The sequence below is a fragment of the Dipodomys spectabilis genome, unplaced genomic scaffold (genome assembly GCF_019054845.1).
Source record: "Dipodomys spectabilis isolate Male_0828 unplaced genomic scaffold, ASM1905484v1 ptg000089l, whole genome shotgun sequence".
NCBI classification, from domain to species: domain Eukaryota; kingdom Metazoa; phylum Chordata; class Mammalia; order Rodentia; family Heteromyidae; genus Dipodomys; species Dipodomys spectabilis.
In genome coordinates this window covers 22,743,872-22,759,714 of record NW_024870766.1, presented here as the reverse complement: position 1 = coordinate 22,759,714, position 15,843 = coordinate 22,743,872, and the positions used below count along the sequence as shown (strand labels likewise).

The window sequence follows — 15,843 nt, the reverse complement described above, 5'->3', positions numbered from 1 at the left end:
CCTATGAAGCACTACTGAAACAGAATTACTGAATTTTATTCCACTAGAAAAAAAAAATATCTTCATATTAGAAATTTCTCTCCCTTAGTTTGGTTTTGACTTCCTTTTTTTAAGTTTTAGAAAATATTTATTTTTAAATAGCAAGATTAAAGTAGGGAGAAATAGCAAAAAGAGAGAAGAACATTCTCCATTCTTCATGCAGGAAATAGGAGTTAAAGACTCCATGATAAGATAATATATTCTCTTATTAAATTATGAATTTTTGATAGAGGTTCTTCCTACTTCTTCAAGAAAACAGAAAAATTATTTTCCCAGTGCAAATAATGTCAAAATTATTATTCTGATCTTGATTTGTAAATAGTTATTTACTGGAACCGGGTTGGAAGAATTTATTTTTAAATCATTTGTGCATATAGCCTATGGTTATTAGCTCAGGCTTTGCATTTAAGAAACCTGGTGGGGTTTTTTGTTTTGTTTTGTTTTCTAGATCCTCTTATTAGCTGTGTAGCCTTTGGCAACTTGCATAAGCTTCTCCATTTCTGATATAAGAACTTATCTTAAATAATTTTGTGAGGGGCTGGGGAGGTGGCTCAGTGGTAGAGCGCTTGCCTTGCATGCTCGAGGCCCTGGGTTCTATTCCCCAGCACCACATAAGCAAAAAAAAAAGCCAGAAGTGGCACTGTGGCTCAAGTGGTAGAGCGCTAGCCTTGAGCTGAAGAGCTGAGGGACAGCGCCCAGGCCCAGAGTTCAGGCCCCACGAGCGGACCCAAACAATAATAATAATAATAATAATTTTGTGAGAAATCAGATGCTGATGACAAACTAGATCATAATAACCCTCCTTGGATCTTAGCTATGATCTGGGCTATGATAGGTCATACCATGTAAGATGTATGATCAATAAAAATACCTTTAAAATAACTTTTTTAAGAACTACATCTCGCCAGGTGCTGGTGGCTCATGCCTGTAATCCTAGCTATTCAGGAGGCTGAGATCTGAGGATCACGGTTCAAAGCCAGCCCAGGCAAGAAAGTCCATGAGACTCTTATCTCCAATAAACCACTCAGAAAACCAGAAGTGGCGCTGTGGTTCAAGTGGCAGAGCGCTCGCCTTGAGCTGAATAGCTGAGAGATAGCGCTCAGGCCCAGAGTTCAAGCCCCATGACTTACAAAATACAAACTACATCTCTTTTACTAAATAGAGTCAAACTATTGGAAGAATCTATTTGCTATCATTTTAATGCTTTGGGTACAATGAAAAAGATTAAGCTTCTTGGATGGAAAAATTAAAAAAAAAATGACCCACGTTGGGCACTGGTGGCTCATGCCTGTAGGAGACTAAGATCTAAGGATCACAGTTTGAAACTAGCCTAGCGAGGTAAGTCCAGGAGACTCTTATCTCCAATTAGCCAGCAAAAGGTCAGTCGTAGAAGTGTGGCTCAAGTGGTAGAGTGCTAGGATTGAGTGGAAAAAAATCAAATGAGAGAACAGAATGAAGCTCTGAGTTCAAGCCCCAGTACCAGCGTGCATACACACACACACACACACACACACACACACACACACACACACACACACACTATAATAGTTATCCTTGGACAGACTAGATGCTCATAGCGAGACTTCTCATTTGATTGAAGGACAAAGCATAAAATTGCAAAGCTTCCCTTAGCAAAGCTTGGTGGCCATATCTAAGGAGGTCATTCTTGTGTTCTTGCCTCTTCTGAGCTAAACTGAGACAAGACCAGCTCTGATTTTGGACAGGTACAGAAAGCACAATGTCTGCCAGCATTTCAACTCATGTTTGCAAAAGCTAAATTTTACTCACTAAATCAAACCCCTGATGTCAGTACTGTCATCCATATTGTAACAAAGGAATTCCAAATCTCACAACTCTGGTCTGAAAACATTTGCTGTGCCCCAATTTTGTTGTGCCTTCAGGAGAGCAAAGACTTCCTTGGAATCCAGGCTGGTGACACAACCCATTGGTGTTCTACTCAGGAAGTGCAACCTCTGTCAGAGAGGCCTTCAGGACTTTCTGTATTGTTTTGTTCCATTCTGGCTTTCCAAGTGAACAAAAGAGAAAAAGGAGAGTGGAATTTGCCTAATCCACTTCTGCAAGGGTGGGGCTTGCCTGATAGGTCACTCTTGCCTCGCTGCAAATATTAGATGTCATCTACTCAATCCTCCCTCTCTCTATAGAGATAAGGAAAGCTAAGCTCACAAAGGCGTGATGGCAAAGAGGATATTTGGACTGGGCTTGTAGCTATGATATGAGGCATGTGGATGGCTATTTATGAGAACAGTACACATACCACTGAAAGCTACCACACACACTGTGTCTGGAGAGTCACTTGAATAAATGCTATTTTGGAAAGACATCTTATTCAAGATGTGCTATTAGTGTTAAATTCCTAATGGGGACTTCAGTTTCCTAGTTTATAACATGATGCTGAGATAGTGATGAAGAGATGACGACCACAATGATGATGATGACATCCAACTATTGTTAGATGTCATTGTTGAGTTTAATGTATAAATGGGCCATTGGAGGATGCTTACATCAAAGACTCCTCAATCCTGAACCACACAGCTACCCGACTCTCTTCATCAGCATCAATATGGCTGACAATAAGAGAAGTGATTAGCCAAGACCTGCATGTGATAAGATGTGGACCAGACACACAGGCTCACACCTGTAATCTTAGCTACTCAGGAGGCTAAGGTCTGAGGATCTTGGTGCAAAGCCAGTCCAGGCAGGAAAGCCTGTGAGACTCTTTTTTTTTTTTTTTTTGGGGGGGGGGGGGCGGGTAGAGGAGGGATCTGGTCGTGGGGCCTGAACTCTGGGCCTGGGTGCTGTCCCTCAGCTCTTCAGCTCAAGGCTAGCGCTCTACCACTTGAGCCACAGCGCCACTTCTGGCTTTTTTTCTCTATTTTTGCTTATGTGGTGCTGAGGAATCGAACCCAGCCCTCAAGCATGCAAGGCAAGCGCTCAACCACTGAGCCACCTCCCCCAGCCCCCTGTGAGACTCTTATCTCCAATTAACCATCCGAAAATTGAAGTGATGCTGGTGCTCTAAGTGGTAGAGCGCTAGCCTTGAGCCAAAAAGCTCAGGGACAAGCACCCAGGCCAGGAGTTCAAGCCCCATGATTTACAAAAATGGAAGTGGGATGTTTTCCATTTCTCCAAATAAGGGGAAAGCCCCAAAGCTAACATTAGGAGCTAGATACTCGTGTTCCATAGCAAAGATGATGGAAGATGTATCCCTATGGGGCTTTCTAAGTACCAAAGAAGGCAAATGTGTGCTCTATGATCAGAAAAAAATACATTAATTTGTCTCTATTCATATGCAAGGAAGCCACGTTAGTATAAATACTATAATTGAGGTTCAATTTAGAACAATACTGCCATCTGGTGATTACATAATTTATAACACTGTGCCTTCATTCACTCAATAGGAACACAATCATTGACTTTGTACTTTAAAAAAAAATACTTCATATTTCCTCTTTTATTTTCCTTGCTATTAAGAGGAGTTCAGGAAATAAAAAACACTGGGGTCATGGCTTCCTTTGAATTAAGTTCTGAGTTTCCCATAGCTCACTCATTCTTCACCCACCATAAAATATGTCACATCTTCCTCCATCTGGGAAGACGTAGCTCTACAGCCTGAAAAGTGAACTCTCCATTTCATGCCATGGTTACTTTCTCTGCCTTCGTTCATCTTTATATCCTCCTCCCCACATTACTGGCCCAAAAGCATGAACTGAAAAGACAAAACAACAACAAAAAACCCCAAAACAAAACAAAACTATAGCTGTACACCAGTGGCTTATGCCTACAATTGGAGCCACTCACGAGGTTGAGATGTGAGTAGCATGGTTCAAATCTAGCCTGAGCAGACAATTCTGAGAGACTCATCTCTAATTAACTAGCAAAAAGCTGGAAAGTTGAAATATGGCTCAAGTCGTAGAGAATTAGCTATGAAAGAAAAAGCTGCATGAGAGAGGGTAGGGCCCTGAGGTTAAACTTAGTACCAACCCAAAACAAAATGAAAGTAAAAGAAATGAAAGTAAAAACTTTCTTCGATTTATCATCAATTATGTGATTTTTCTTATAGGTCCAGTTTTATTTCTCTTCCATGATAAAGGACAGATAGACATAACACAAGATTTTGTCCAAAATGCTTCTTTTTTTTCACAAGACTGAACTGAATGTAAGACAGGTTCTATTAAGATATTCTTAAAAGTGCAATACCCATGGTACATGATCATATAAAATAATATTTATCAAAGTGAACTCCAGGAATAGAAACAAGAGGGGTTTTTTTGTTTGTTGGTATTTTTGTTTTCTTTTCCTTTTGTCTTGTTTGTTCATGTATCTGTCTTTGGATGGGTAAGAGGGGACACAGAAATGGAGGGACAAAGGTTGAACAAATGCAGCAGTGTGACTCACTAGACTATAGTTCATGTTGACCATGAACTATACAACTTATGGGTAGGGACAGAAGGGGAAAACTGGGAGAGAGTAAAAAGGAAGGGGTGACATTGTTCCCCAAAAATGTACTCTTTACCTGACTTATATGACAGGAACCCCTCTGTACATTTGAGGGAGGAGGTCCCCACTCAAAACAAAGATGTGATGATTGTGATTTAATGGAGGGATGGGGGAAGGAAATTCTGATGCACAGCCACATATTTTGGCAGCAGCAGCACTGTTTCTCAGGCTGATCATCCCAGCGTTTCCTGGGGAAACAAGCCCAAGTCCTTCAGGCTCTCAGCATCCAGGGGCTGGTTCACACTTCTGATGGCAGAAAGCCCTCAGCTGCCCTTCAGAAAGGGTGCCTGGAGCCTTGAACTCGAGCTTCAACCACATGAGATTGAGGAGGTCTAGACATGCCCCATGATTTTGAATCACCCCAAATGAAAGAACTGCTACACATTCTTCAGTTGACTTGCCCAGTAGTAACCTAGAAAATAAAACACGATCTATGACTCATATGCTTTTAAACCATTTATTTTGCACAGTAGCTTATGTCATATGCCATGTAACTTACACTTCGTGCTAAAGCAAGACTGGATGGAAATACTCCAGGTAAACAATTGTTTGCTATAGTTGAGCAAAGACCACAACTGTATCAGATTTCCTTCAGATGAATGAACAGGATCCTGAGATCTGAATCTTCTATCTTCCATTCTTTCATGAGCTCCTCCAGGGCATCACTAAGAGCTTAGTAAACAATGGAATTAGCTAGGCTTACTCTGTTGTCGCCAGCCTCACAATGGCACACATAACTATTACTCCTGTCCTCCCCAGCAATCACCAGATAGTAACTTCTCTACAACCCACCTATCACGCTGACCCTGGCAAACAGAGTAAAAGCTTATTCACCTGAGCAGAAGAATGTCTTTGAAAAAGAGGAGTCCCCATGGTTCCCTTCCATACATTATTTCAATGAGTTCCTCAGGCTTACATAGGAAACTGTTGCAAGTTATGAGACAAGTTATGCACCCCATTCGCGGTGAACTTGCTCTAAACCAAGCTCCTTTTGTAAGAAGAGTTCTATGGGCACCGCTGAATTCTCTGGACTTCTGTCAATAACTCCTCCATGCTGGCTGCCTACCCTAACTCCCACTACAGCTGAAGCCACCAGACAAGGAGAATCAAGTTTGCCCCTTCCCAGCTGTATTTCCAAATCCACCATCATGACGCTGCTCACATCCTAACCCAGCTGATTTTGTTAACCAGATCATCTGTTGCCTGGTGCACACTTTTGTGTACTTTCTCAGTTCCTAACCTCCGGCACTCTTAGGAAGGAGCAGCTCCAGCTGTGAGCAGCTGCTCTTGGACAATGCTTTCTTCAGTTCTGCTCAGAATCCAGTTGATCGAGTCGCTGTACGATCATGTTGTTGATTTTCTTAAGATCATCTATGTCCTTTCCCTCTGCTGTTAGTCTTCTTGACACATCATCCATCCTGGTTCCAGTTTGAACTGCAAAATGGAAAACAGATCATGTGACACCTATTTCTGGTATGTTCTACTAGGGTCGTCAGAGCCCTTGATTGTGTGCACTCAGCTGAGTGTGAAACCTCTGTTCTGGGATACACAGCTCCTAGAAGCCAGGAGAGACTCTGATGAAGACTAAGTTTTCTAGTAAGTGAATGCTATCCATGGCCTCTGGTTTCTAAGCTAGCTCACTTTAGACAACTCCAGATAAATTCTTGCCAAGAAGGATCTCACTGGAAGCAACTAAAGCCATTCCCAGTGTGTCTGACTTCTTCCCAGAAGTGACTGATCTATTGTCTTATTATTCCCATCATTTAGGGAGTGACATTTGTTTGGGTCTCAACCTATTTTGAAGTGTCTGCTGGTTGTGAATCACCAGCCCACAATGAATGTGTAATAATTCTTTTCAGACCACTCCTCCGAATAGAGCACATTGTTCTCCACACTGGACTGTGTGCGGGGCAGGGCAGGAAGGAATGGAACCCTTGGCGGTCTACATCTCACAGATTTCCAACAAATGTGGCAGAAAATCAGTACTAATCTTTGAACTCCTTATATCCATTTCAGGCAATTTTTTTTTCAAAGATACCTTTCAGACCTATGGTGCTAAGAACTTGCCACTGGGACTAGCAGATAAACGAACATAGAAAATATTAAAGTTCACCTCAAGGTCTTAGGATAAATTGGCTTCACAGCGGTTACTTCTCTCATGTCTAAAATTATGTTGGATGAAATGTGGTCTAAGACACGAGAGCAGAACGCTAACTAACTGCTGCTAAGCCACACAGATGCTATGTATTTCTTAGATAAAAGAATAATACTGAAGTAAATACATAACATGTCTCTCTTCTGGTGGGCTGGTGGGGGTGTGTGTGCTAGAACTGGGGTTTGAACTCATGATTATACTTGGCTCTTTTTTTAAAACTCTATCTAAGCTGGTGCTCTACCATTTGAGCCATATATCCACTTCTGGCTTTTTGCTGGTTACTTGGAGATAAGAGTCTCAAGACTGGCTTTGAAACTTAATCTCAGCCTCCAGTGTAGCTATGTGCAAATCACCAGCTTCAGGAAATGTTTCTTTTTTATAATTCTACCACATTGGTCAAACCCAGAAGAAAATGACAACCATGTTTGCCTAAGTCTGTCTATTCCACAGTACACTGGTTCTAAAATAAATTTCCAGGTGGGAGGGGCAGGAGGAAGGGGGCAGTTTCCATGTACAAAGATGTTACACCACAATTGTGTACTTACCTATCCTTGGGGATTCTCAAGAAGTAATGAAAGACCTGAAACATTGCCTAGACCAATAGTGGGAACTATTTGAACCCCAGAGCCCTTTTCTTCAAAGAAACACTTGACTTCCCTGGAACTAGTGCTCTGTGGAATAAACCACTGGTCAAAAACTATCAGCAGAGGCAGATTAACACAGGAAGCAGTCTATTTTCACTGCTCATTATTCATCATTTGCATGATGGTTCTGACTATCACTAAAGCACAAGACCTGGCCATTTCCTGAGAGCATCAACAGTGTAGTCTTATTTCTCTTGTGTACAAATGCCAGACTTAGAAAGAGTAGAAGTCCACACACTTTAATTAATGATATATTTTTGCTCTGATCACCACCAAGAGCAAAATGGCCCCCTGTTAAAATTGAGCACAGATCAAGTTCATTGAAGATGTTTGTGGCAACTCTGATATTAGGCTGGATTCAGGCTTATCTGAAAACCACATACACAGTGGAGTGCTTCACAGCTCCTGAGTCTCATGCCAGGGCACCACAGCTCTGCCTCTGATGGACAGATAAAGTCTCCTTAAGTCTTTCCTGAGTAAAATAAGAATATCAGATACCATCTTATAGGGTAAACTCACCATGTTGAGGGACAAACTCACTTAAAGTGAGTCTAATATGTCTGACAGAGAAAATTATACAATAAAGACATTCTTCTTTTTTTCTTTATTTTTGGCAGTCCTGGGTTTAAATTGAATGTTTTGTGCTTGCTAAACAGGTACTCTACCACTTGAATCACACACCCACCTAATCCTTTTGCCTTTAGTTGTTGTTGTTAGATTAAGGCTCACTTTTGTCTGGGGTCTACAACTCCTTTGTAGATGGAATTATGCCCAGCTTGGTTTTGTTTGTTTGTTTGTATTGTTGGTCATGGGTCCTGAACTCTGGGCCTGGGCACTATCCCTCAGCTCTTCAGCTCAAGGCTAGCGTTCTACCACTTGAGCCCCAGTGCCACTTCTGGCTTTTTTTTCTTCTTATGTGGTGCTGAGGAATCGAACCCAGGGATTCGTGCATGCAAGGCAAGCACTCTACCACTGAGCCACCTTCCCAGTCCCCCAGCTTGATTTTGTAATGGACTCTTGCTTACTTTCTTCCCAGGGCTTATCTTGAACCACAGTCTCCTCAATCTCTGCCTCCCAACAACTGATCAGTTGCCCAACAACTGATATTCTTCTCTAGTCATCTGTTTGATATGAAACTTTGTCCTCAGTATAAAACACTCAAGGCAAATGCAGTAAATAAAATACAGCAAAATAACGTAAAACACAAAATAAACCTTATTTCATTTAGAGGAATAAAATAATGCTGATCTAAGTGCATGGTAAGCTATGTGACCCTGTGCATATTAAGCCTTCATTATTAGTAAACCAGAATAATAATGATAATGGATCTGCTCTAGACAGCTGTTAGAAGGTTTTGAGCAAACGACCAGACATTAGTGCTTGGCACTGTACTGTGAGTTGAGGAAACATTAATGTATTAGTTATTATCATTTTCTTTAATCATGCTACACATGTCTCTGAAGAGAGATCTCCATTTGGGTTGCAATTTCTGATTAGTTTAACTGAGCCATAATGGCTCATGCAAGTATAGCAAAGGGCAGAACACTGACTTATGTTGCCATAACATCTCAGAATAATAGCCCATATACTCTTCCTGGCCTTGAAGGTTAACAATTACTATAAGGATAATTCACGTTAGCTTCTAAGTGCAAAAGAGCATTCAATGAATGGGGGAGAGAAAAGTAATGAAAGGACTAGAGGTGTGCCTCAAGTGGTAGAGCACCTCCTAGCAAGCATGAGGCTCTGAATCCAAACTTTAGGACCACCAAGATAAGGACCATGCGCGTTAGCCCCATCTCATCTTGGCTTTCAACTCCTCTGCTCCTGGATGAACTTAAATTAGAGATTTTCCAGAGCTACAAGCTATACTTGTCATTTAGAACTTTTGAGAGCTACAAGCATAAGAGGATAGAAAAAAGGACAGGGTGAGAGCCCCAGGCAAAAGATGTCGCAGATGACCACCCCCCACTCCACCCCCACAGCTGTCTTGCCTTCTGACATGGCCTGAGAAAGTGGAAATAATTCCAGATAAAAGAATACAGGGGTTATGAATATGTGAGAAACAAGCACAAGAAAGAAAAAAAACCTTTGAATCCTTATCTTGGGGTTCATTTCACCTAACATGAACTTATCTGACTGTTTCTGCTTGTCTCAGACATATACTAGTTATTGCAAATAAGGAAAACCATGGGACCTATGTTTCCTTGGGCCTGGCTTACTTCACTTAATGTAATTTTTTCCAAGTCTTTCCATTTCCTAACAAATGGGGCATATTTGATGTTGGTATAATTTGTGGAGGGGGAAGGAAAAAACAAATTGTTTAAATAGGGATACAGGTGGACCCATTGCAACAATGAGATGTACAAGACGTTATGTCAGAAAACGAACTTTACAACTTTGGCTGGGGGGGGGGAGGGGAGAAGGGGGAAGTAGGGGTGAGAGTTGGTGGGCAGGGGGGGAGATGGGAAGGGATGGGAAAGGGAAACAAAGGAGGAGGCTACAATGCTGGATAAGAAATGTACTCATTATCTTGCCCATGTAATTGTAACCCCTCTGTACCAAATTTTCACAATAATAATAATAATAAAAGTATACAAGGATGAGCTGAAAGAGAAACTAGAGGGCTCTGTGGGTGAGAGCTATGTTCAAGGAAGAGACAGTATTCCAAAGGGACAAGATGGCATCCGGGGCCAACACTGTTGGCCCAGGGTGTCTCTAGGGCAACTTGCTCGTGTGAAAATGCCCATGCTACCACTCGTGGGTATAATATTCTCAGAGCAGATAAGTCAGGCTCTCTCAGGAGCAGGATACCGGCCTGGACTGTGTCATACAGGGATGAAGCTGAGAGGGAGCTTGAAATCTGACTATGACTCTCTGGTCTAGACCTGAAGAGCATGGAGAATCCTATATACTGAATAAAGAAAACCAAGGATTCACTAGAATAAGTAGCTTACCATTTGACAGCAAGGGACTCCCAATATAGAGTTAAAGTGTCCTATAAATACTTACTGTAATATGAGTTGCTATTCACTGCAGAAACTCCCTCCTATTGTCTGGCCTCAGTCCCTCCTGCTGTTGGAAATTTACTCTCTCCCCTGAACCCCCTTTCCCTTGGAAAAGAAAGATATCCATGAGAACAAAAAGGTGAAATCAGAAAACAGAACAAAATTACCGATAAAGGGCAAAACCTCTTGGTAAAGAAAAACCCCAGACAAAGGCTGACCAGTAGTCAGCCTTTGCTCCTTCTCCATCCTTGCTAAAAATCAAAAGAACATCTCATCTCTCCCTCACTCAAGTTTACCAAGCTGGCAGCTTTGCAGACGGCTACTGACAGCCTTGAGGCTCATCACCAGCTGCACTGAGCTGCTGTATTAGTCAGGAGCTTATATTAAAGATCATTTCTGTAATAGTGCCAATAGCATTGATAGTCTTGGTCATGCTGACCAAGTCAAGATCACATTTTGCCTATGCTCCTGTGACTCAAGGCTACATTTTTGCTAAGTTTGCTTCTGTAACCTTGCTTGCTTGCCTCACTAACGGGGCCCTGAGCCCAAAGGTGACATCACCACTGTCCACCAATTGAAGACCACCACCGAGTGGTCCCACTATGGGTGGCCTATTGCAAATTATTACATACGATATATACCATATAAAGCAAATGAATTTAAAGGTCATATAACCATAACCAATGAAAATGTGCCAAACCTGCCTTGCATAGCTCGTATATGTAACTCTATGTAACTTACCCCTATACAAACCCATCGTACCCTGTCATCAAGTTCCTAGCTCTTTTTTTGGGGTCCGGTCGTGGGGCCTGAACTCTGGGCCTGGGTGCTGTCCCCCAGCTCTTCAGCTCAAGGCTAGCGCTCTACCACTTGAGCCACAGCACCACTTCCGGCTTTTATCTTTTTGCTTATGTGGTGCTGAGGAATCGAACCCAGGGCCTCTGGCATGTAAGGCAAGCGCTCTACCACTAAGCCACCTTCCCAGCCCGTTCCTAGCTCTTTTAACTGGGTGTCTTGGAGTCTCTTTTGGATCTAGGTTGTAATACGTACCATAGGTGCTTGTGATGATCTGGGACCATGGACTTAGGCTGTGGGCTGGTCCCGGTCATCCTATCCTAGAACAGCAGGGTTCATTCAAAGTGGTCCTTCTCCCTCTGACTTTCCATAGAAGTTCTGATAGCCTGACTCATTCCAGGAACAATGTCCCTTAAACATTGTTTATGAGGAACAGCTTTGGAGCGGGTACTTACTTATTAGAAAGATCACAAAGAACACCAGTGCCAGACTGACAATCAGCACAATGAGCAACCCCATGAAAAACAGACTACGGCCTCCATTTCCAGAGTTCATGCCAAGGTCTGGGTTTTTCTCCTCCAGCGCTAAAGGAAGCAAAGAAAAAAATGACAAAAAGTCCTCAGCATACAACTTGGCAACAGAAAATAAGAGTGGCCCACTTTTAGAGAGCTGAGTGATAAATAATACTGCCATTTTCCCTCTAACGACCCTGGAAAGTGACTTATGTACTAGGAATGTCTTTGGCCTGGAGTAATTTTTGGCATTGTTTACCTTCTTCTACATTGGTATTCAAAGAATGAGTGGGCTTAAGCTATCTCCTTGGACTTGTTTGGAAAATTCTGAAGACTGTGTTAGCTATAAAGTGAATGTGAATTGGAATACCAACATGGGTAAGAATATAAATGGTTCCTTAGGAAGGGCATAAAGAAGGGAAGGTTAGGAAAGATGGAGGTTCTGTTGCCCCTCTTCCAAAGACACTCCCTTCCCCCACAGTAAGCAGAGCTCCATGTGGAACACCTCCTATGGGTAAGAAGATAGAGCACTCTGGGGTGAATAACAGAGGGTAGTGGGAAAAGGGCAAGTGAGAGTAAGTGAGGGGTCAATCCAATTAAAATACTGTGTGAAGCACCACAGTAAACCTCCTTTGACCAGTGAGCAGATGCTAAAAAGAGTGAATGACAGGAATGTAAAACATAGGTCCTGTCTGGGATGAGTGTACTAATGGGAGTGGGGAAGATAAATGGAAAGGGTGAAGAAGCATGAATGTGGCCAGAATACTATGTACACTTGTGAAAATGGACCGATGAAGGGGAGGTTGCTGAGGTTGCTTTGGGAAAAGGGCTTTTGGGGCTAAAGAACAGTGACAGAGGGGACGAATCTGACCAGGGGACATTGTATGCTTCTAGGGGCATGTCAAAATACAATCATTTGGTATGAGTGACTGACACTAATAAAAATGTGAAAAACTTTTTTAAAAAAAGAGCAATAGCTGGGCTGGGAAGGTGGCTCAGTGGTAGAGCGCTTGCCTTGCATGCCAGAGGCCCTGGGTTCGATTCCTCAGCACCACATAAGCAAAAAGAAAAAAGCCAGAAGTGGCGCTATGGCTCAAGTGGTAGAGTGCCAGCCTTGAGCTGAAGAGCTGAGGGACAGCGCCCAGGCCCAGAGTTCAGGCCCCACGACTGGACCCAAAAAAAAAAAAAAAAAAGAGCAATAGCTGAGAAAGGATTTTAGTATGGGGTGACAAATATGAATTGGAGTAAATATGAAATATGAAATTGAAATTAATGTCTTTATAAAGCAAATGACTATTGGACAATTACACCTAAATGCCAGTGTTCAAACTAACAAAGGAGCTCAGACAGCTCTAACTTTAATACACATTTTGTTTTCCATAAATTTTTGTTTTAGTATCCGTCCCCACACATATCCTTTAATTGGGTAATTTGTAAGTAGAAAATGCAGTTTGTATCTTTGCCCAAGAGCATCCTCAGTGCCCTGTTCTCCCTCCCAACCCCCATATATCCACATTAGCCTTTGCTACTTTTAGGCAGTCTGAATCTAGAAATGGTAAGCAAGCCAATCCAGGCACACATACGGAACAGCTGCTGGGATCCGGCAGGACAAAGGTTTAATTTGTTTAAATCATTTATGGAATCCACAACATAGAGCCTTCCATCTTCATGCACACCCTGAGAGGCAGTGTCCTGGACAGAATGGTTCATTGTTCCTGGAAGAAAACACTGATATTAAACATCAGAGGCTTGCTGAGTGCTGGTGGCTTATACCTGTAATCCTCACTACTCAGGAGGCTAAATTATGAGGTTCATGATTCAAAGCCACCCAGGGCAGGAAAGCTAGAAGTGGAACTGTGGTTCAAGTGGTAGAGAGATAGCCTTGAGCACAAAAGCTCATGGATAGTGCTTGGGCACTGAGTTCAAGCCCCAGGCAGGACCAGCAGAAAGAGAAAGAAAGAAAGAAGGAAGGAAAGGAAGAAAGGGAAGAAAGAAAGAAAGAAAGAAGGAAGGAAAGGAAGAAAGGAAAGAAAGAAAGAAAGAAGGAAGGAAAGGAAGAAAGGGAAGAAAGAAAGAAAGAAAGAAGGAAGGAAAGGAAGAAAGGAAAGAAAGAAAGAAAGAAGGAAGGAAAGGAAGAAAGGAAAGAAAGAAAGAAAGAAGGAAGGAAGGAAGGAAAGGAAGAAAGGAAAGAAAGAAAGAAAGAAAGGAAGGAAGGAAGGAAGGAAGGAAGAAAGAAAGGAAGAAAGGAGAGAGGGAGCGAGGGGGGAGGGAGCGAGGGGGGAGGGAGAAAAGGAAGGAAGGAAGGAAGGAAGGAAAACATGGAGGCATGTCTAGAATGCAGGGCAGCAGGAATCTGGACAGGCACAAAAAGATCCACAAGCACAGTGTTCATGGTCTAGAAAAGCTTTGCCATCCAGAAGAAAGTATTTCCTTTGGCAGGCAATTTTGCAAATTTTTTTATTGTTCTATTTTTTATTGTCAAGTTGATGTACAGAGGGGTTACAGTTAAATAAGTAATAAGTATATTTCTTGTCAAACTTGTTATCCCTTCCCTCATTTTTCTCCCACTTTCCCCCCAATACTCCCCCCAAGTTGTACAGATCATTTCCAACATATTGCATTGGTTCCTCCCCAATTTCCGCCCCTGTCCTTTGTCTCACCATTTTGTTGTTCCCCTGAAGGGTTAAAGTTTTGAGGCAGTGAGCACATGTTGCTTGTTTAAACTAAACCTAAGATAAGCAAATTCTGTCTAGCAGAGCAACACGTGGTGGTAATTCAAACACCTGGTTGGTTGTGTGCCATTATAAACCCTTCAAATCTTTAGCTCGGGGCTCTCCTCCTAGGCTCCGAGTGTAGGACGAGGCCCGAGCTGCAGCCCGTCTAAATAAAACCTTAAAACAGCTGTAAAGTCTGACTCTCAGTGGTCTTCTTGGTGGGGGTCCTGTGAACTAGGAACAACATATTAGTGGGGCTCACCCGGGATCCCTCCAAAGACCCCCGAGACCTCAGACTCCAAAGGTAAAACAGCGCTGTTTTTGTTAATTTGTCTTGTCCTGTCGTTTGTCTGTCTGTACTTTTGTTTTCCTTTGTGAGGATGGCCGCTCCTCGTATTGTGTAAAGGGTTGTCGAAGCGGACAACCCTGGAGGAACTGGGAGGCGTCCCAGATCCTCTTGTGGAGCAGGGGTCCTTGGACCCCACCGTGTGGGGCAGGGGGGTCCTTGGAACCCTGCCATGTGAATTGTGGGGCGGGGGTCGGTTCAGTGTTGGGCCGGAACTGACCAAGAGGGCCTCCTAACCCGCCCACTGTGGGTCCGCTCCTTCTGCTGTGGGGCATGGGTGTGGAACCCCGCCTGACAGGAGTCTCCACTTGGGGAGATCTCCACTTCGTAACTGTCAGGCCTGCGTGTGTCTTGTTTGTACTGCTAATTGTTTTTTGGACTGTACGACTGACGGGACTGGAAACCATGGGCACCACTCCATCTAGCCCCTAGACTTACAAAAAGAAGCTGAGAAAGAGGAAAAGAAAAGGTACCCCCCCCCCGTTTTTCAGGGAGATAACTTGGAAGAAGAAATGTTTCCTCCCCCATATTCCCCTTCCCAGGTTCCTTTTGCAGAACCTGAGAATGATCAAGAGGAGGAGGGAGCTATAGAACCCTCGGCACCTGCCCTTAAAGTTTCTGAGGGGCCAGTCACTGGACGACGCCATGGGATCAACCCCCGATCTAATGCAGCTGTTTTTCCCTTACGCGCCATAGGTCCTGTAGATGCGGATGGTCAACAGCAACTCCAATATTGGCCATTTTCTACCAGTGATCTATACAATTGGCACACCCAAAATGCCCCCTTTTCTGAGAAACCCCAGGATTTAATTCGTTTGCTTGAAACTATTCTCTTTCCTCATCAGCCCTCTTGGGATGATTGTAGTCAGTTTTTACAGGTCCTTTTTTACCACCGAAGAGAGAGACCGTATCTGAGAGGTGGCCCAGAAACATATCCCTGGCTCCACAGGAGCACCCATCACGGATCCTGCCCTGATCGCTGCCTATTTTCCTGAGATCCGACCAACATGGGACTACAATAAGGTTGAAGGTAGGGAGTGACTCTTTGTCTACCACCAGGCTCTGTTGGCAGGTCTCAAGGTGGCGGCTCGCCGACCTACTAATATAGCCAAAGC

At 43.1% G+C, this 15,843-nt stretch overlaps 1 protein-coding gene across 1 annotated transcript; it reads right to left on the bottom strand.

The window, feature by feature from the left end:
* Positions 1 to 5,860: 5,860 nt before the first annotated feature.
* Positions 5,861 to 13,378, bottom strand: Lsmem1 (leucine rich single-pass membrane protein 1). Its single transcript, XM_042684492.1, has 3 exons — positions 13,252 to 13,378; positions 11,612 to 11,740; positions 5,861 to 5,991 (listed from the first exon to the last, which is right to left on the bottom strand). Exons 1-3 carry the CDS (start codon positions 13,376 to 13,378, stop codon positions 5,861 to 5,863), a joined length of 387 nt encoding a protein of 128 aa, XP_042540426.1.
* Between the last annotated feature and the right edge of the window lie 2,465 nt (positions 13,379 to 15,843).

What these genes read in the sequence shown, in the direction of transcription:
- Lsmem1 (XM_042684492.1), bottom strand. Translation starts at nt 13,378, where the DNA reads ATGAACCATTCTGTCCAGGACACTGCCTCTCAGGGTGTGCATGAAGAT. An exon ending in CGGATCCCAGCAGCTGTTCC is followed by an intron (nt 11,741 to 13,251) that starts GTATGTGTGCCT and finishes TGCTTCCTTTAG; the next exon opens with CGCTGGAGGAGAAAAACCCA. An exon ending in CTTTGTGATCTTTCTAATAA is followed by an intron (nt 5,992 to 11,611) that starts GTAAGTACCCGC and finishes TCCATTTTGCAG; the next exon opens with TTCAAACTGGAACCAGGATG.